The sequence below is a fragment of the Schistocerca piceifrons genome, chromosome X, assembly GCF_021461385.2.
Source record: "Schistocerca piceifrons isolate TAMUIC-IGC-003096 chromosome X, iqSchPice1.1, whole genome shotgun sequence".
In the NCBI taxonomy this organism is placed as follows: domain Eukaryota; kingdom Metazoa; phylum Arthropoda; class Insecta; order Orthoptera; family Acrididae; genus Schistocerca; species Schistocerca piceifrons.
In genome coordinates, this window is record NC_060149.1 from 231,630,782 (window position 1) to 231,651,805 (window position 21,024).

A 21,024-nucleotide genomic window follows, 5' to 3' on the forward strand; every position below is an offset into this window, starting at 1 on the left:
ACCGAAAGCCCTTTGCAAAACAGAAATATTCTACCTAATAATCCACCCACATTTCCCTGTGTGCACTAACAATAGAGGAAAACAAATGTCAGGATGTATCACAGGACACAGAGAAAAAATCCCAAACGATACAAGGACAACGTAATAGATCATGACTGTCTTGAGAATCATTTACCCATAAGTAGGTTTGAAAACAGGGAAATTTTTCATATTGCTCTGCGTCTGGCGATACGCCCCTTCCGTACAGCCTAGCCACCCGTGGTCGTCGCATCTGCAGTGACGAGCAGCCCCTCTCAAATATACTGAGGGTCTCACTGAAGCCTTCAGTGACAGTAATTATCCTCCCATCCTTGTACAAAAACAAATCTCCCGTGCCTTATCTTTCCAGTCTCCCACCACCTCCCAAAGTCCCACAGTCTGGCCACAGAGGAGCATTTCCCTCGCAACTCGGTACCATCCGGGACAGGAGCAACTGAATTACATTCTCCACCAGGTTTTCTATTACCTCTCATCGTGCCCTGAAATGAGAAATGTCCTGCCCACTATCCTTCCCATCCCACCTATCGTGGTATTCCGCCGTCCACCAAACCTACACAATATTCTCGTCCATCCTTACACAACCCCTGCTCCCAATCGCTTACCTCGTGGCTCATACCCCTGTAATAAACCTAGATGCAAGACCTGTCCCATACATCCTCCTACCACCACCTACTCCAGTCCGGTCACTAACATCACATATCCCATCAAAGGCAGGGCTACCTGTGAAACCAGTCATGTGATTTACAACCACTGTGCTGCATTCTATGTAGGCATGACAACCAACAATCTGTCTGTCCACATGAATGGCCACTGACAAACTGCGGCCAAAAAGCAAGTGGACCACCCTGTTGCTGAACATGCTGCCAAACATGATATCCCTAGTCTCAATGACTGCTTCACAGACTGTGCCATATGGATCATTCCCACCAACACCAGCTTTTCTGAATTGCGCAGGTGGGAGCTTTCCCTGCAATACATCCTACGTTCCCGTAACCCTCCTGGTCTCAACCTTCCTTAGTCACTGTCCTCACCCATCTAGCCCCCTCCCTGTTCCCATTCCAGCACTACACAGCCATCATTTCTCCGCCACACCCAGTCTTTTAATTTCTTTTTATTTCTCTCCTTTCCGCTACTTACCCCGTCCCCCCTCCGCACCGTCTCTCCTGCCTTCCGTCTAAACTGCAACACTTCACTGTCCACCACTGCCACCCTACTATCCCTCCCCCTCCTCACCCCAGCCTCCTCCTTACCCCAACCCAGTCGCCACTCCCATCATGCACTGGTGCTGCTGCTCGCAGTGTGGTTTCAGTTCTCTGAGACCTCAGACGTGTGTGCAAGTTGCATTTGCATGAGTGTGTGTGTGTGCATGTATGTATGTGTGTCTACTGCTGACAAAGGCCTTAATGGCCGAAAGCTATAATTGTGTGAATCTTTTTGTTGTACCTATCGCGACTCAGCATCTCCACTATATGGTGAATAGCAACTTTCTTTCTCTGATATTGTTACATTCTATCCTGGTTTTTGTATTCTTCAAAGTTGAAGTTGCACATAAACGAGAATCTTTGATTATCACATCAATGAATGCACAGTATTCCTGTGACATAGAGCCTTTTGCTGACCAAATACGAGCTGCAGCACAATTTTCAAGGAACGAAAGACTACTCATACCCAGTGACATCAATGCACTATCGACGCTATGGCATGAAGATAAAACAGACAACAGAGGACAAAAAAGCCGGCCGGAGTGGCCGTGCGGTTCTGGGCGCTACAGTCTGGAGCTGAGCGACCGCAACGGTCGCAGGTTCGAATCCTGCCTCGGGCATGGATGTGTGTGATGTCCTTAGGTTACTTAGGTTTAATTAGTTCTAAGTTATAGCCGACTGATGACCTTAGAAGTTAAGTCGCATAGTGCTCAGAGCCATTTTTAGAGGACAAAAAAAAATAGGTTCAAATGGCTCTGAGCACTATGGGACTTAACATCTGTGGTCATCAGTCCCCTAGAACTTAGAACTACTTAAACCTAACTAACCTAAGGACATCACACACATCCATGCCCGAGGCAGGATTCGAACCTGCGACCGTAGCAGTCGCGCGGTTCCGGACTGAGCGCCTAGAACCGCGAGACCACCGCGGCCGGCCCACAAAGGCACATACGCAGACAAGAATGCACACTCTTCACATCAACAAAAACGACTACTCCTTCTAAACGAGATTGACTGGCAAAAAATAAGGAACGTGGTTGAAGAATATTCCATCCATACAGCCAGTGGCAGCAAAGACTATAAAGCACACATTCTGAAGCCCATGCTTCAAAAAGCACAACCATTATGTATCCCAACGACCAACCGTGCACCAAGCTAACTCCCCTGGTCAACTGAGTTATCAAAACTAAGGAAAGACGCTAGCGACAAAAGGAAACATTATCAAAAAGGAAAAACACAAGCACAAGAGAGGGAAGTAAGACAGAAACAAAAATGCAAGAACGAACTATACAAGACAAAACAAATTTGTCAAAACTCAGCTACAAAACAATATGTGGGAGGTACCATTCAAGCTTCAAACATATAAGGTAATGAATCCGACAGTGCTGTCAACCCTTAGGCGCAGAGCGCTGGAAATATTCAGCAGAGTACCTCCTGAACAAGCTTCTTCCTGCTGACGCAAAGAAGAATGACAGCAACATTACACAGACTTACGAAGAAAAATGGATAATACACAAATGGCCCCGTTGCTGTGCCGTTTGCCCAACAAGAGGTAGCGTTAGCACTTAAACAGTTAAAAAGTAAGAAGACTCCCGGTCCAAACGGCACACATTCAGAAACACGAGAAAATACAATTGCACTGATCTCCCTTTTTATAACAGAGTTACTGAACGATGCATTGCTGCAAGGTAAGATTCCTGCCATATGGAAAACTTCGAAGGTTGTAATCATCAAAAAAATCGGAGGATCGGGATATAACAGGCCCAAACAGTTACAGGCCCATCCGCCTCTTAAACACTTTGCATAAGGTACAGGACAGGCTCCTGTGTAATCGACTACAGTCACACAGGAGACTCTTCAACCATAGTCGACTTCGGTATGGTCTTTGGCCCAAAAGCTCAATAGACGAGGCAGTTAACAGCATGCTGGAAATAAGAGGTCACAGAAAAAACATTCAGTAGAAACTGGGGGACATTATTTTCAGTCATCGAATTGACATACAGCGAAGTGGACCGTAATTAATTAAATTTGTATAACGGTCTAGGAATCTTACTAATGTGATTAATAATAGTGCTGCAGTTTCTGAGATGCGTACATACCGTTAAAAATTCAATAAGAAACAGATGCTAATGAGTCAAAACATTATGAACACATGCTTAATAACGTGTTGGTCCACCTTTGGGATGCCATACGGCAGAGATTCTCCGTGGCATGTATTCGATAAGTTGTTGTTACTTTTACGGAGGTATGTGGCACCGGATGTCTATGCACAGGCCATACAGTTCCCTTCATTTAAGATTCGGTAGTTTGTGGCCACGAAGCTGGCACCCGATGCCTTCCCATATGTATCCCAGCGGTTCATATCAGGTGAATTTAGTGGCCAAGACATCAATGTGAGTTCAGTGTCATGCACTACAACCAACTGTAGCACAATTCTTGCCTTGGGACAATGACAGTTACCCTGTTGGAAGACGCCATCGTAGTCGCGTAAGAAATTGGGAATGTAGGGCTGCAGCTGGTTCGCAATAATGTTCGTGTAGTCCACGGCTGCGACGGTGCCTTAGATTACTACCACAGGTCTCGTGTAAGCCCATGTGGATATCCATATATGAATATGCTGTCCTCCACCAGCGTGCGTCAGTGGCGCAAATTATACTTCTAGCAACCCAGCAACCATTCGACTGGATGACGGCGAATCCGGACACGCTCATCGACATGGTATAACAAGACACGTGATCATTCGACCAAGTCGGACGCTTCCATTGATTTACAGTCCAGTCTCGATGATTCCGTACCATTGCAATCGTAACTAACGACGTCGTTGGATAACTACGGAAGTACGTAGAGATCGTTTGCCGCAATGTCCCAAGTGGGCTGAACGGTGTGGTCGGAAACACAAAGGTGTAACCACGTCCAGAGGTCGCGGGGCTGGGCGGCCATCCCTCACTACAGATGTCGGACGTCATAGGTTCGACAGATTGGTATAACAGGACACACGGCGAACTGTTGCGGGGCTAACATCAGACATTAATGCTGGGCAGAGTAAAAGTATGCCTGAACACACAGTGCACCAAACACAACTATGGGCACGGACAACCCATGCATTTGCCAATGTCAACACCACGACATTGGCAACTACGACTAAAATGGGCATCGGCACTGGACGTTGGCGCAGTGGTGGAGCGTTGCATGTCTGATGAATCCCGATACATTCTTCATCATGCTGATGGGAGGACGCTAATCCGTCCTCTTCCAGTAGACTAGCTCCTTGACACCTGAACTGCGGGACCGAGACAAGCTGGTGGCGGGTCCATTATGATCTGGGAAACAATCATGTGGGCATCAGTTGGTCCAGCGGAGCTCGTGCATGACAAGGAGTATCGTAAACAGGTCGCAGTCCACTTACACCCCTTGAAGACGATCATGTTTCCCGACGACAGTGTTTTTTTTCCAACAAGATAATGTGCTATGTTACAAGGCCAGGAGTGTGATGGAGTGGTCTGAGGAACACGGTGACGAGTTTGAATTGATGTTCTTGCCTCCCACCTCGCCAGATCTGTACCCGATCGAACACGTGGCGTCAGAGATCATCGCCCCCCTACCCCGAATTTACGAGAATTAGATGACCTGTGGGTGGGCAAATATGGTGTCGGCTCACCTCCAGCGAGCTGCCAAGGTCTCACTGCGTCGTGGCACGACGCGTCGCCGCTGTTATCCGTGCCAAAGATGGACATACCGGTTGTTAGGTAGGTGTCCATAATGTTCTGGCTGATCAGTACATATACATTCCATCCTGCGTCAGGAGCCCGCAACGCCACCTGGCGCCATTGAGTCTCACAGTGGCCATTCTTCCTAATGTTTTGGCTTATAAATGTATATGTCATTCACCAAGATGGTGCGTATTACATTAGCGAACAACAGATAACTGAAGCTTTCTAGCAGATCAGAAATACGGTGTTTGGAAGGCAGGGACATGAAACTTTCTCGGGCAAAGCTTTCATAGATTGAGTTTTACACGTGCACCTTACAAGTTCATTGTATCACAACCTCTGTTCTACTTTCCAGTCTCCACAGAGCCTCACCTGACCCCTCAGGGGAAAGTCAGGTCGTGAGGCATAACGATGTAACTCGGTAAGAGACAGCCAGCTTCTGGGATTTGGCAGTAGTTTGCATGTGCCACAATTTTGACAACGGTGCATGCCCTGCTTCAACATGAAATATAAGTTTTTGGAATAGAAAAACTATTAACGTCTCTAATAGGATGTTGATCAGTGGAAAATAGGCCACGGACTCCTACAGTACTAGTTAGGCTGACATTTCGTTTCTTAATATTTTATATATTCTGAATCTGCATTTATATTACTTTTCCGCGTCTGAAGATCAAAGTTCTTCCCAGAAATTTGGTTAAATCCAATGCTTCCATACTTCCCTGCTGTAATTCATCGAGGGTACATTTGCGGAGACTGTTAGGACAGGTCAGATGCTCCATATCCTGATATTCACCACAATCTCATTTGTCGTACCCATCTGCGAGGCCTCACTTGATCATGTCTGCCTTCACTGGCGCCACATCCCTTCTGATGCGGTTCTGAACCTACAGAAATTGATGGGCTTATTTGATGGATATTTAGTGTGAAGCGGGAAGGGAAATAAACAAAGTTTTTCAAGGTTTGAAACGTCTCTCGCTTTAAACAAAGCTTTACTACATAATAAGGCGTAGATAATCATGACCTGGTGCACAGGAAATAAGTAATATAACTGGAATGCAGAATAAGAGATGTGAGCACCTTGTCGTGGTGGTACCAGAAGATGTAGGCAGGCGGCTCCGGGGGGTTCCTGATGGTGCACGTGAGGTTGATGGTGCTGCCCTTATTCACGTAGATGTCCGGGCCTCCCAGGATGACCGCCGTCGGAACTGGAACGAAACAAAGCATCTAGTTATGCGTTACGGTAACAGCGTGAGCAGTTACCAAGCGTTACAGCAGCCTATCAGTTTTCAAAAAAACTGAATGATCACTGTAACAGGTGCACAGAAGAAGACCGCCACCACGTGTTATGACAATTTTGGCAGGCAGAGCTCGAATGGGTAGGAATCTTTATGCAGTTATTCATTGACAACAGGTTTTACATGGTTTCCAAACTTTTAACTCTGCTGTTAATTCATGGACTTTTTCTCGACTGAACTCTACAAGCCTCTTCGTTTTGTATTGTTGGTAGAGAGGGTTTGAAAATTTCTCTTACAATCCCATTTATGGACACGGTACAATATATTTGTCAAAATTGCGATACGATTCCAGTTGCAGAGGCTCTAACTATGATGTTTGAGTTATTGACATTGTTAGTATCTCATGTCTCATGCAGTGGTTTTAACTTAACAGCCTAATTGACACAGATACTTTCAGTTACACTCTCATGAAGAAATAAATAAGTAAGCAAACTTCACAAAGCACTGCAGAAATCTTGCAACGTACTTTGATCCTCATAAATTAAGTTAATAACGGTACTCAGAGTATACAACTTGACACGATACATTCTACTGCCTTGTACACTGATGTTCAAGACTTCAGGACAAAAGTAACTCTCGCACCATGTGTCACTGCTAAGTAACATAGACTGATGAAACTTAAACCATACATGGAAGGAACCGCTACAGTGTAGTACAGAAGGTAACTGAAAGAAATACGCAACGAGACGAAGAGAAACAACAATAATTAACCTGAAGTCACCATCATTCACGTGTATGAAGATGGTATCTGTTCTTTCGGACGTGTCAGAAAGAACGGATACCATTTTCATATAGTTAAGGCTCACCGGCCATTGACCTTCTTCTTCTGTGCGAATGCACACGCAGTGCCCGTACTCTTACGGGACTCGGTAAGATTGTCTGCCACGAGTAATGAGTGTAATGGGCAGGGGCACTACGTATGTAGTATGTCGACATTAAGTTGGGAATGTCGGTCTCACGGGGAGCGTCCCTGCAGTCGCTCTATCCTCTGTGCCCTCGGTGGCTCACATGGATAGAGCGTCTGCCATGTAAGATGGAGATCCCGGGCTCGATTCCCGGTCGGGGCACACATTTCAAACGGTCCCCGTTGATGTATATCAACGCTTATCGACAACTTAACGTCTTGATTTAATTATCATACCATTCATGTGGTCCCCTGGACACTAAAAAAGGTGGGACATTGTTCTTAATAGGTTGTGTGGTCGCCAAGGACAGCAATGCTTTGTCTGCAACCTGCCCCCATGTTCATCACAAGTTTAGGAAGGAATTCTAGCTGTAAGGCTCTCCACTCCTCCGCCAGAGCGTTTGACAACTGCCCCATGGTCGTTGGTGCATGTGAACGCGCTACAGTCTGTCTCTCAAACGCACCTCACACGTGTTCAATGGGATTTAAGTCAGGGGAACGGGCAGGTCAATCCTTTCGCCGTCGATCCTCTCGTTCCAAAAGCTCCGCTGGCGCTTTTCGATATGGTCGCGCACTGTCATACAGAAAAATGAAGTCAGGGTGGAATGCACCCGTCAAAAGACGGACGTGGGGAAGGAGTACAGTGTCACAATAATATTGATCGTCGAGCATACCACGTTCAAAGATTTCGAAGGCAGTACGACCATGCAACACTATGCCTCCGAACAGCATCAAACATGGACCTCCAAAATGATCATGTTTGACAGTGCTTGACGTAACTTCATATGGCGAAATGTGGGAACACGCAATGTCAGACTTTATCGCTTTGGTGCTCCAACTTTCATGGTGTTGCGAGACATAATGTTGCATGGTCGTATTGAACTCCAAATCTTTGGACACTGTGCACCAGCTGGTCAAAATTATCGTTACACGGTATTCCTTTCTCATTTGCGTCTATGGATGACTCTATGTGACCGCATCGAACAGCTCAGGTGGATCGTCTCATGGAACGAGAGGAGAGACGGCGAATGGATTGGCCTGCCTGTTTCCCCTACTTAAACCTCATTGAGCACGGTTTGGATACATAGGGGAGATGTACAGGGAGATTATAATTAAAGTTAAACTTTGAAACCGCTGTAGAAATAACACCACTGGTCAGAATGACGTCAAATTGCAACAGAATGTTATCGGAAAACGTAGAAAACGTATGGCAGAAGGAAAATAAATAGTTACAAAATGTAGCAATAGATGGTGCTGCAAGCTTCATAATTTAATAGTGGTCGACTACGAATGACAATTGAATCATACCCCCTGCGGGTCCAGAGGTTAGAATAGGCCTGAGGTATTCCTGCCTATCGTAAGAGGAGACTAAAAGGAGTCTCACACTTTTCGGCCTTTATGTGATGGTTCCCTGTAGGGTTTGACCTCCATTTTTCAAAATTTTCCCGAAGAGCGAGCCAACTGGGGAAGGGCGCCTTCACGATGCATCATGGCTGAGACCTATCGCATCCTTTATCGACATGGATCCATGGATCTGCACTTCTGCTCATTCTCCAACTGTTGGGCGAGGTCACTCTCCTGGGTGCGTATTTTCCATCAACTCTGCAGTATCGTTTTCTACGCTGACGATGATAATGGACTTGTTTGCTACGTTGTACCTGATATCTAGCACAGAAGCCAGTCCATTGTGGTGGGGCAGCCATTTACCTTGTTGGTTGCAGCCCCCTGACCACACAGGAATTGCTCTTCTGATGTCTGCGCTGTTAACTCGCCACGTATGCCGAGCAGTAGATGCCTGTCACCCTGGGGCATCGGGACTCTCGGCAATGGCCATCCTGTTGGATGGGTGGTGCCCGTGGGGAAGGCCCTGGTCAGAGTGGGTGGCATCAGGGCAGATGACACGCAATGAAGCGTAGTACATCATCTCTTTCTGGTGGTCAAACACTAGCAGTCTATGCGTTCACGGGCTCAATTCAATGCACAGAAGTACAACCCCAAATTGTTCGCCTCCCTGGCCACACCATGGGAGGATCGTTAGGCTAAGGATGGCAGCAGCTCTTATTCATCCCGGTACCTTGTATGTCTGAGAGCTGATGGAGAATCTTTCATGACGATAAAGCCTCAGTTTTCTGTTGAGCATTTAGAGGACAAGTTTGGGGAGGTGGAGGGCTTGTCCAAAATGAGATTTGGGTCAGTCTAGATCAAAACGGTATCCTCTGCCCAGTCACATGCATTACTCGATTGTGACAAGCTGGGGGATGTTTCCATTAGCATCATGCCTCATAAGAGCTTAAATATGATCCAGGGTATTAAATTCCACAGGGACCTCCTTTTTTAGTCCTATGATGAGCTGCGCGCCAATTTACAGTGGCGAGTGGCGAGGTGTATATTTCGTTCGGCATGTCCACTGGGGTCCGAGGGATAATCAGGTTCCCACTGGTGCCTTCATCTTGGACTTTGAGGGTGATGCATTACCCAAGAAGATCAAGGTGATGGTCTACCGCTGTGATGTAAAGCACTATATCCCTCCTCCAATGTGGTGCTTTAAACGCTGGAAGTTCAGCCATATGTCTTCCCGCTGTATTTACAGCGTCACATGTTGAGATTGCGGACGCCCATCACATCCCAATGCTCCATGTGTCCCGCCTCCCATCTGTGTCAATTGAGGAGAGTACCACTCGCCTTGCTCGCCTGATTGCAGGATTCTCCAGAAAGAAAGGAAAATCACGGAGTATAAGACCCTGGACCGACTGACCTACACTGAGGCTAAGAGGAAATTTGTACACCTACATCCTGTACATATGTCAAAGTCTTACGCCGCCGCTACAACAGCTCTAGCCCCATCAGCTCTGCCAAACCCAGTCACCTCTCAGAGCCAGAAGACTACACCTGCCCCTTGATGGTAGGGGGCACTTCCCTCCCTGTTGCTCCTGCACTACCTACTTTGAGAGTAACACATTCCTTCCCCAACCACGAGGGATATCAGTCCCCGCTTCTGCGCCAGAGGAGCGTAAGTCTTCTTGAGCTCCTCTCGCTAGGAAGGGGTCCCTTAGGTCACTCACTTTCCAGGTTTCTGCTAGTGGGAAAGATGACACACGCCAGTGGCTGAAGAGCCCAAAAGCAGCTGGTTGTACGGCTTCACGATCATTCTCAGCGCCAAAGACTGAATCACTGAAGCCCTCCCAACCAGAGAAACCCAAGGATCAACGAGAGAAATCCAGAAAGAAGATCCCCAAGACCAAGAGAATTGATGTGAGACCCACACCACCACTACCTACAAGCTCTTTGTCTGCAGATTAGATAGAGATTCTGGCGTCCGATGAGGACCTAGATCTCGCCAGACGCTCAGGCAAAATGGATATAGACTGCTCAGGCAATACTTCGGTGGCAGCAGATGACCCTGAGGGGTAAACTGCCTCATTGAATGTTCCATGGTGTCCCAGTCTCACGATGACATCCTCCAGAGGAATTGCGGCGGTTTTTTCCACCACCTGGCTATGGTACAGCAACTGTTAAGCTTTACACCTGCTATCTGCATTGCCCTCCAGGAAATCTGGTTCCCGACAATGTGGACCCCTGCCCTCAGCAGCAATAAGAGATATTATAGGAACTGTAGTGACTATAATCGAGTGTCAGGAAGAGTTTGCGTTTATGTCCAAAACTCAGTCTTTAGTGAAACTGTGCCCCTTCAAACCCATCTTGAAGCTATAGCTGTCAGAATAAGAACGACACAAGAAATAACTGTCTGCAATGTATATCTTCCTCCAGATGGTGCAGTACCCCTGAATGTATTAGCTGCACTGATTGATCAACTCCCTAAACCTTTCCTACTTTTGGGATATTTTAACGCCCATAACTCCTTGTGGGGTGGCACAGTGCTTACTGGGCGAGACAGAGATGTCGAAACTTTACTGTCTCAGGTCAGCCTCAGTCTCTTGAATGCTGGGGCCGCCACACATTTCAGTGTGGCTCATGGTAGTTACTTGGCCATTCATTTATCAGTTAGCAGCCCAGGACTTCTCCCATCTATCCACTGGATAGCACATGACGACCTGCGTGGTAGTGACCACTTCCCCATCTTCCTGTCACTCCCCCTGCGTCAGGCCCACGGACGCCTGCCCAGATGGGCTTTGGCTTTGAACAAGGCGGACTGGGAAACTTTCAGCTCTGCTGTCATCGTTGAATCTCCCCCACGCGGAAACATCGATGTGATGGTTGAGAAGGTAACTATAACAATCCTTTCTGCAGCATAAAACGCGATCCCTCGCCCTTTAGGGTGCCCCCAGTGAAAGGCAGTCCCTTGGTGGTCGCAGGAAGTTGCTAAACCAATTAAAGAGAGTCGGCGAGCTCTGCAGTGGCATAAGCGGAACCCTTCCTAGAAGCACCTCATAGCCTTTAAACGGCTCCATGCACGTGTTCGCCAACTTATCAAACGACGGTAGCAGGAGTATTGGTACAGATACGTCTCGACCACTGGGTGCCATACGTCACCTTCCCAAGTCTCGGCAAGGATCAAACGTGTTTTCGGGTACCAGACCCCAACAGGTGTTCCCGGTGTTAATATGAATGGAGTGTTATCTACCGACGCAATCGCGATTGCCGAGCACTTTGCTGAGCACTATGCTCGAGCCTCTGTGATGTAGAATTATCCCCCAGCCTTTCGCACTCTCAAACAGTAGCTGGAAGGGAAAGTCCTCTCTTTCACTACACGCCACAATGAATCCCATAATGCCCCATTTACAGAGTGGGAGCTCCTCAGTGCCCTTGCACAGTGCCCCGACGCTGCTCCTGGGCCAGACAGGATCCACAGTCAGATGATTAAACGTTTCTCATCTGACTAAAAGCGACATCTCCTCTTCATCTTCAACTGGATCTGGTGCGATGGCGTCTTTCCGTCACAATGGTGGGAGAGTACCATCATTCCAGTGCTCAAACCCGGTAAAAACGCACTTGATGTGGATAGCTATTGGTCTATCAGCCTCACCAACGTTTTTTGTAAGTTGCTGGAATGTATGGTGTGTCGATGGTTGGGTTGGGTCCTGGAGTCACGTGGCCTACTGGCTCCATGTCATGGCGGCTTCCGCCAGGGTCTCTCTACCACTGATAATCTTGTGTTCCTCGAGTCTGCCATCCGAACAGCCTTTCCCAGACGCCAACACCTGGTTGCCGTCTTTTTTTGATTTACGAAAAGCGTATGACACGATCTGGTGACATCATATCCTTGCCACATTATATGAGTAGGGTGTCTGAGGCTCGCTCCCGATTTTTATCCAAAATTTCTTGTCGCTTCGCACTTTCCGTGTCCGAAGTTTGTGCCTCCCATAGTTCCACCCATATCCAGAAGAATGGAATCCTGCAGGGCTCTGTATTGAGTGTATCTCTATTTTTATTGGCCATTAATGGTTTAGCAGCAACTATAGGGCCGTCCGTCTCCTCTGTATGCAGACGACTTCTGCATTTGGTACTGCTCCACCAGTACTGGTGTTGCTGAGCGGCGCCTACAGGGAGCCATCCACAAGGCGCAGCCATGGGCTCTACCCCACAGTTTCCAGTTTTCGCCACAAAGTCGTGTGTTATGCACTTCTGTCGGCGTGGTTCCGTTCATCTGGCACCGAAACTTTACCTTAATGACGATCTACGGTTCTTAGGACTAGTTTTCGACGCCCCATTGACTTGGCTTCCTCACCTTCGTCAGCTTAAGCGGAAGTGCTGGCAGCACCTCAATGCCCTCCGCTGCCTGAGCAACACCAACTGCGGTGCAGATCGCTCTACCCTGCTGCAGCTCTATAGAGCCCTTGTTTAGTCCGGCCTAGACTATGGGAGTCTGGTTTATGGTTCAGCGGCGCCCTCAGCGTTGCGTTTACTCGACCCAGCGCACCACTGTGGCGCTCACCAAGCGACAGGAGCTTTTAGGACGAGTCCGGTGACCAGCGTCCTTGTGGAAGCCGGTGCCTGCACTACTGCTGGCCAGTTACATTGCACACGTTCGTAGTCCTCCTGCGCATCCGAATCACCGTCTCCTTTTCCCACCCACGGCGGTTCGTCTCCCGCATCGGCGGACCAGGTCAGGACTTCTAATTGCTGTTCGTGTCCGATCCCTTCTTTCCGAACTGGAGTCCTCGCCTTCACCAGTTATACTTGAAGTCCATTGACGTACACCTCCATGGTGTATACCTAGGCCGCGGCCCTAAGCACGTAGTTAACCCTGCGGCTCTCTGCTGCCACTTCCTCTCGATTCTTGACATGTCCTGAGGCCACGGCTCCGCGTATGTCCATGGAGGACATATTGAACAGCATTCCTTGTCCGATGGCTGAAGTGTTTATGCTGCCGAGCTGGTGACTATATCTCGTGACCTTGAGCACATCCGTTCATGCCATGGGGAGTTTCGTTTGTGTGTGAGCAGTCTGCAAGATATCGACCAGTGCTGCCCTCGTCATCCTTTGGCAGCGACCATTCAGGAGTCCATCTATGCCCTGGAACGGTCCAGTCGTTCAGTGGTATTTGTCTTTACCCCAGGTCACGTCGGAATCCCAGGCATCGAACTTGCCGACAGGCTGGCCACACAGGCTACTGTGGAAACCGCTTATGGAGATCGGTTTCTCTGCAACTGACTTGCGTTCAGTACTATGCCGCAAGATCTTGCGGCTTTGGGAGACGGAATGGCATAAACTCAGTAAGCACAACAAACTGCGCGCCATTAATGAGACTACGAATGTGTGGAAGACCTCCACGCAGGCCTCTCGCAGGGACTCTGTGGTTCTCTGTCCGCTCCGTATTGGCCATGCTTGGGTGACACACGGCTACCTGCTGCGCCCTGATGACCCACCTCAGTGTCGGCGCGGCGCCCGGCTGACAGTGGCCCATATCTTGGTGAGCTGTCCTTCTTTGGCTGCCCTGCGACGGACTCTTCAATTACCGGACTCATTGCCATTAATTTTAGCTGACAACGCCTCATCGGTTAATTTAGTTTTACGTTTTCTACGTAACGGTGGGTTTTATCATTCTATATACGTTTTCGTGCATGTACTTTGTCCCTTTGTGTTCCCCACTCTAATGTTTTAGGCTGGATGTCTTAATGTGTCGCAAAGTGGCTTTTACTTTTTATTCTCGTGGTCGGCCAGCCACAGTCATCTGCTCCCTTGTTTTTATCCCTTATACCTGTTTCTTGCTTCTCTCTGTGGTTTTCTTTTCCTGTTTTGTCCTTAGTAGTGTTGGTTGTCCTTCTGTCGTTCTTCTGGTTCATCCATTCTCCTGTTATTGTGCTGTACGTGTCCTTTCTTTTCTTCTTTCGCTTGTGTAATTATTTTACCGGGAACAAGGGACCAATGACCTCGCAGTTTGGTCCCTTCCCCCCCCCCCCCCCCCCCCCCCGCTTTAAACCAACCAACCAAATGAATCATGCAACAATGCCTAAGGTGTACGTTTGATGTTAAACAACCTGTACTATTCAGTGTGCATGGATGTACAGGTGTGATACTGTTAGTTACGTAAGCCCATCCATTATGGCAAGGTCATATCAAATCGAATGGGAAAAATCGGTTTTCAATTGTCCTGAGGCCAAAAACCGCAAAAAAACGTCAATCAAAATCAAATCGGACTGTTAATTTCCGTGTGACTGGCGCAAAACATGTTTAATGTGCTGTCCACCGTTTTCTGCAACAAGTTGAAATCGAGAAACAGCATGTTCCACAACTGATCGAAGTGTTTCCGGGGTCATGTTCAGAATGTGTTGCGCAATGCATGCCTTCAGTGGAGCTCAGTTTGCAAACGGGACACTGAACAAAACATCTTTCAGATAGGTCACACGGATTAAGATCAGGTGATTGGTTCGGTCAGGCTGTAGGGAAATGGCGACTGATAATTCTAGCATTTCCGAAATGGCGCTTCAGCAGCTGCTTAATGTGCGATTTGCAACGTGCGGAGATGCACCATCTTGCACAAAAAAATGATCCCACCCAGACATCCACGCTGTTTGTGAGCTGGAACGACGTGGTTGCGCGAAAGACACTCATAGCGATTAGCAATAACGGTACAGGTAACAGGACCTGAAGCACCTGTCTCTTCGAAAAAAATATGGCCCTATGATAAATGATGCCGTAAATCCGTGCCACAGTGACCTTTGCAGGATGAAGTGGTACTGGTTGATTTGCGTGTGGATTTTCCGTTGCCCATATTCGACAATTCTGTGTACTGACATATCGTGTTAGATGGAAGTGGGCTTCGTCTGTCCACAAAATCTTCCACGGCCAATCATTGTCCACTTTCATACGAGCAAGAAATTCTAAAGCAAAGGTCTCTCTTGCTGTCAGGTCAATAGGAAGCAACTCGTGCACATGGGTAATTTTGAATAGTTGGCAAAGAAAGATAACTGGTAGGATTTTACGCATCATGCTCACAGGTAAGTCCAATGTTCGGGCAATTCTCCGTGCACTACACGTTTGCCCACCACCACTCGTTTCCTCCTGCATTGCTGTGGCCACTGCTTCCACTGACGTCTAATTAATTCGTTTCCTCCCTCTACCAGGTTGCACACCAAAAGAACCCGTCTTTTCGAATTTCCGAATCCTTTTTTCCAGACCCACGCAGTCATCGGACCAATGCCTTTTTTCAAACCGTCCAGTGTCCGGAACTTCTGCAGAGCGACGTGCGCACAGTCATCATTCTTATAATACAGCTTTACAAACAGGGCGCGATCCTGGATTAAGACAGTCATGGCGAACGTCGCAGACGCGGAAGGAAGAAATGCCGTGTATCCGGCGTGTTTATACCAACTTCTATGGGTCGTGCGCATGACAGGTGTTTTCATTTACGTAGTCTGAAACATACAGCGCCACCTATTGATCAGTTTTCACATTATTCTTTTTCTTCTGTTATGCGTTTTCCCCCTTATCCGATAATATTCCGTTGCAGTTTCACGTCATTCTGACCAGTGTTGTTATTTCTATAGCGTTTTGAAAGTTTAACTTTAATCATAATCATTCCTGTAGTGTAGCAGGTTCACATCCACCAACGACTACCCAGCATCCTACCACAAGAATTGCTTACCAACCTTGTGGTCAGCGTACGAGCACCTTGAAAAAGATGCATCGCCGTTCGTGATGATTGCACACCCAATTAAGAACTACGTCCCATCTTTTGTAAGGCCCAGGGGACCATCATGAATGGCGGTGGTTACAGTGTAATTCTTGTCTTTGAATAAAAATGTAATTTCTGGTCATCTCATTGAGTATTTCTTTCAATTAACTTCTGTACTATATTGTAGCAGTTCTTTTTACATGTAGCCCAAGTTCCATCGAGGTATGCTACTTCACAGTACACATCATACGCGAGTTACTTCTTTCATAAAGTTTCGCACGATAGTGTATAATCGCTGCTACATAACTTCCGTACGTTGAAAGAACGTTATTATACTAATGTGTCAAAATGAGGTATACAACATAAAGATAAAAATTCGATTGCGTTACTAGATCAAATACAAGAAACATGGAATTAACAGCACATAATGGATTTTCTGCATCGCCTTGACATTACAAGCTGCTATACTAACGTCCATATTAACGAGGCAATCCAAGTTACTGAGGAAAAGCTGTTGAAATGCGGACAAATGGTCGGAGTGGAAATAGATGAATTAGTTTCTTTATTTATGCTTTCTCTTTCAGATAATTATATTACATTACATTACGTAAATGAAAAATGAAGATATCACGTTCGACAACTGTTTTGCTGTCACTCTTGTAAATATTTTTATCGACAGCAATGAGAAACATTAGAAATAAGTAGAACGAAATCACATAACTTGATGTTACATTAATAAGAGTTACACTCTTGTAAAAATGTTAGTATGCTTGATTTATTTTTAGCTAAATGAAGATTATTGGTACAAAATAGGCTAATAAAGCAATGAGATCAGGCGGCATTAAAACAGTCTGAACCAAGCCGCTGAAGATTTTGGTAAGTTACACACCAAATGCATTGCAGGCAGGACGGCGCTACATGCTATTAGTAGGTTCTATAAACAGCTACGTTGCCACACATTGTCTTTCGAAGACACTTTACAGCTTATGTAGGGTTCGTGGAATAGGAATAAAACCAGCCACCCGGTGACAGAATCTGGCATGCGCTCTATAACTCGTAGAGATTTTGTGTTCCTCCGAGTACGTGTTCCGCTTAATGGAAACTTATGACGATTTTAGCCCTCATTCATGTACGCATCATCTGCATATCTCCACATTTCTTTTCAGTGTCGGTAGCACGTGGGAACACATTCAAATACAAATGAGGAGTACACAGTGAAGTGATATGAAGTGGTTAGTGTCATAGTCCTTTTTGTCTCTCGATCAACGCGCAACTAGAGTAACTCAAACTAAACGTACCGCCAAATCAGAGAGACAATTACTGTATTGCTTTTATTATTATGATATTGGTTTTATCGATCAAATCAGTCAAAATTATAGTTGACATTAAGGACAGTTTCTCGCACTATCGTCCATTTTCAAACATCAACAATATCGTTTGGTGGAAGTGTGACGAGCATAACTTATCAAGCACCGTCCTCGCATACCCGGCAGCATAACGCTCATTGCGCGTCATATAAGGGTGATGCTTCACAAACTAGTTTCGTGCTTCTTCTAGAAACGATGCTGCTGATACCCGAAGAGATCATGACGATGGAAGCCGTACACAGAAACAATCTGAATTATGATCTGGACTGATCAGCAAATACTACAATCGTAATGGAGAAGAAATGTGTAGAGAACGTAAAGGGTAGTCTATGGATATGATTAAATGCTATTACTAGTTTGCCGGATTCACATATTTCTGATTCCTGTAAAGAGTATCTTCTAGCAGTGCAATAACACTTACCTGTGGTTTTTAAGTGTACAAGATCAGCTTCATGAAGGCGTTTGTGAACCGACAGTAAAAGATGGCCACACAATGTCTTTAACAGCTTATTTCCATGTGTCGTACTTGTTTATTTGAGCTTTCACTCAGGTCCATTATCATTGTCCAACTATACATTTTGTCAGCTGATACTGCCGGTCCGAGAGGCATTTTGTCATCATATTCTTATAAACTGTAGAAAAAGGACATTCAGTCATCTTCCAAAATCAGCCTGTCTTTTTACAGTTTGCAATATCGCATTTTATCAGGAAAATGTTACCTGCTAGCCATTTTGACTTCTTTACTTATTATCTAATGCACTTGTATGTAAATACAATTACACAGTGATCTGAGGGTGGTAGTACGCAATGCGAATGCATTCGTCATTTTATATTTCCGTCTATACTAGTCTGATTTATTCAAATTCTTTTCAGCTCTAGGCTTTTTCTATTTCTTCTTTGCAACCGACGTGGAATACAGACTAATTACTCGTTTATGATTCAATCAGGAGAGAGGGAACGCGGTAACAGAGCATTTAGCGGGATGTACAAAACTCTGTGAGTGAGTTCTCATATCTATATCACATTCACGAACCGAGTTGTGCATCTGAATTAAAAAGACGCCCCCTCCTTGGTGTTATATCTTAATGATACATTGTATGAGAGACACTCGTTTTGAAAATCATTCCAGACAAACGATGCACTTTCATGTTCCCAGTAGCGGAACAACTGGCCCCTACGTATCGCAGTTATCAACAACAGGACAGGGTAATCCAAGAGACCATGGAAGGTAGAAAGCCAAGCATTTTAACGAGGCTTTAATTTGCTTATGATTATTCCATAACAATCCTGTGCTGTAATTTGCACTGAAAATTACTTGATGAGAATGGATAGACATCGTGGCAGTATGTGATGGGTAGTCCAATTTATACTAAGAGGAAACGAAATGGCACCATCAACAAAACACTGATGCCATGAGGCATCCCAGCACGTGCAGGTCTGTTTACTGCAGGCACAATAGCTGCATTGTTCGCAGGTACTTCAAGCTGTGTGGCACTGAGCTCTTGTTCGTGTTACAATGAAGTGGCAGGTGTTACGTTCTTGAAGCGTTTTATTTAAGTCCCGTATTGTTTCTCTGCTCTGTTTACTGTCTCTCGAGGGTCCATCGTCGTTGTTTCTTTGAGGTGCTTCTGCAGCGCTTGCCTCTTCTCCATCTGCTGGCTATTCATTTACATGTCACTCGTTAACGAGCTTCTGTTCTCGTAGTTGCTGGATACGTCGAACGAAGGCACTTCTAAAAGGTTTTTAAGCATTTGAAATAAAAATTAGTTGTGAGAGTTTAGCAGTGATGTTTAAGTGATTTTTGTCCTACCGGACCAGAAGGAGTTTACAGGAAAACGAAAATTCTGACAACATCGTTGTAAAGGCTTTTTTTTTTCAAGTCTTAGGGTTATATGTGTGTCTCATTAAGCTTATGCTCATGAATACGGCCACGGCATGCCGTGAATTCAGATGTTGTGTTAAGCCGTAACCTCTCTCCCCTTACCTCCCTCAAATAACTGTCACGAGCAGCTGATTAACAGCGTATCATTACTGTAGTGTTGGCAGAAGAGCCAACACTGTTTTTCTAGAGGAGGCCGAAATGCACGCGTTTAATTACACGCTGACTGGCGTGAGGTCTGGAACAGGACAATATCTTGAGAATTGCAAATAAAGTACGTAGATGATGTAATACTTAACTTTAATCCACAATTGTAGAACATCTCTCTTGACGGTACATGTTATAACCACAATATATATAGCAAAGGATTATGGCGCCTTGCTAGGTCGTAGCAATTGACGTAGCTGAATGCTATGCTAACTATCGTCTCGGCAAATGAGAGCGTATCGGTCAGTGTAGCTTCGCTAGCAAAGTCGGCTGTACAACTGGGGCGAGTGCTAGTAAGTCTCTCTAGACCTGCCGTGTAGTGGCGCTCGGTCTGCTATCACTGACAGTGGCGACACGCGGGTCCGGCGTATACTAATGGACCGCGGCCGATTTAAAGGCTACCACCTAGCAAGTGTGGTGTCTGGCGGTGACACCACAATTACCATCAAGACCACGCCCAGCAAAGCGCTGGTACATTAAAACCAATCAATGAACTGATTACTACTGCGTGTTTAGAATGATGGTTTTCGTAGGTGTAAAATATTCCTACATTAAACATGATGTAACAATCATATGGGTGAATTTAAATTACTATATTGCAGTGTCTGTGTTCTTAAGAACGATGCAATGTTTCTTCGGATATGCATGCATATCCGAAAGAACAGGCACTGCAATGACGACAGCCGTTATGAAAAACATGAAATGTGTGGTGTCACCGCCAGACACCACACTTGCTAGGTGGTAGCCTTTAAATCGGCCGCGGTCCATTAGTATACGTCGGACCCGCGTGTCGCCACTGTCAGTGATAGCAGACCGAGCGCCACCACACGGTAGGTCTAGAGAGACTTACTAGCACTCGCCCAGTTGTACAGCCGACGTTCATAGCAATGGTTCACTGACAAATACGCTGCCATTTGCCGAGACGATAGTTAGCATAGCCTTCAGCTACATTTGCTACGACCTAGCAAGGAGCCGAATTCAATGGATAATTAATATTATGAAGCATGTACCGTAACGAGAGATGTTTAACAATCGTGGATTAAAGTTAAGTATTACATCATCTACGTACTTTATTTGCAATTCTCAAGATATTGTCCTGTTCCAGACCTCACGCCAGTCAGCGTGTAATTAAACGCGTGCATTTCGGCCTCTTCTAGAAACACAGTGTTGGCTCTTCTGCCAACGCTACAAAATGTACACTACTGTCCATTAAAATTACTACACCAAGAAGAAATGCAGATGGGTATTCATTGGACAAATATATTATACTAGAACTGACATGTCATTATATTTTCACGCACTTTGGGTGCATAGATCCAGAGAAATCAGTACCCAGAACAACCAC

The 21,024-nt window shown here is 46.1% G+C and overlaps 1 protein-coding gene across 2 annotated transcripts in view; it reads right to left on the bottom strand.

The window, feature by feature from the left end:
• LOC124721797 (protein turtle homolog B-like) overlaps window positions 1-21,024 on the bottom strand; it is a 406,195-nt gene that overhangs the window by 99,540 nt on the left and 285,631 nt on the right. For both annotated transcript variants that reach the window (XM_047246920.1, XM_047246919.1), the window contains one exon: window positions 6,029-6,156. In XM_047246920.1, the coding sequence (XP_047102876.1) occupies window positions 6,029-6,156 (128 nt within the window). The remainder of the gene's footprint in view (window positions 1-6,028; window positions 6,157-21,024) is intronic.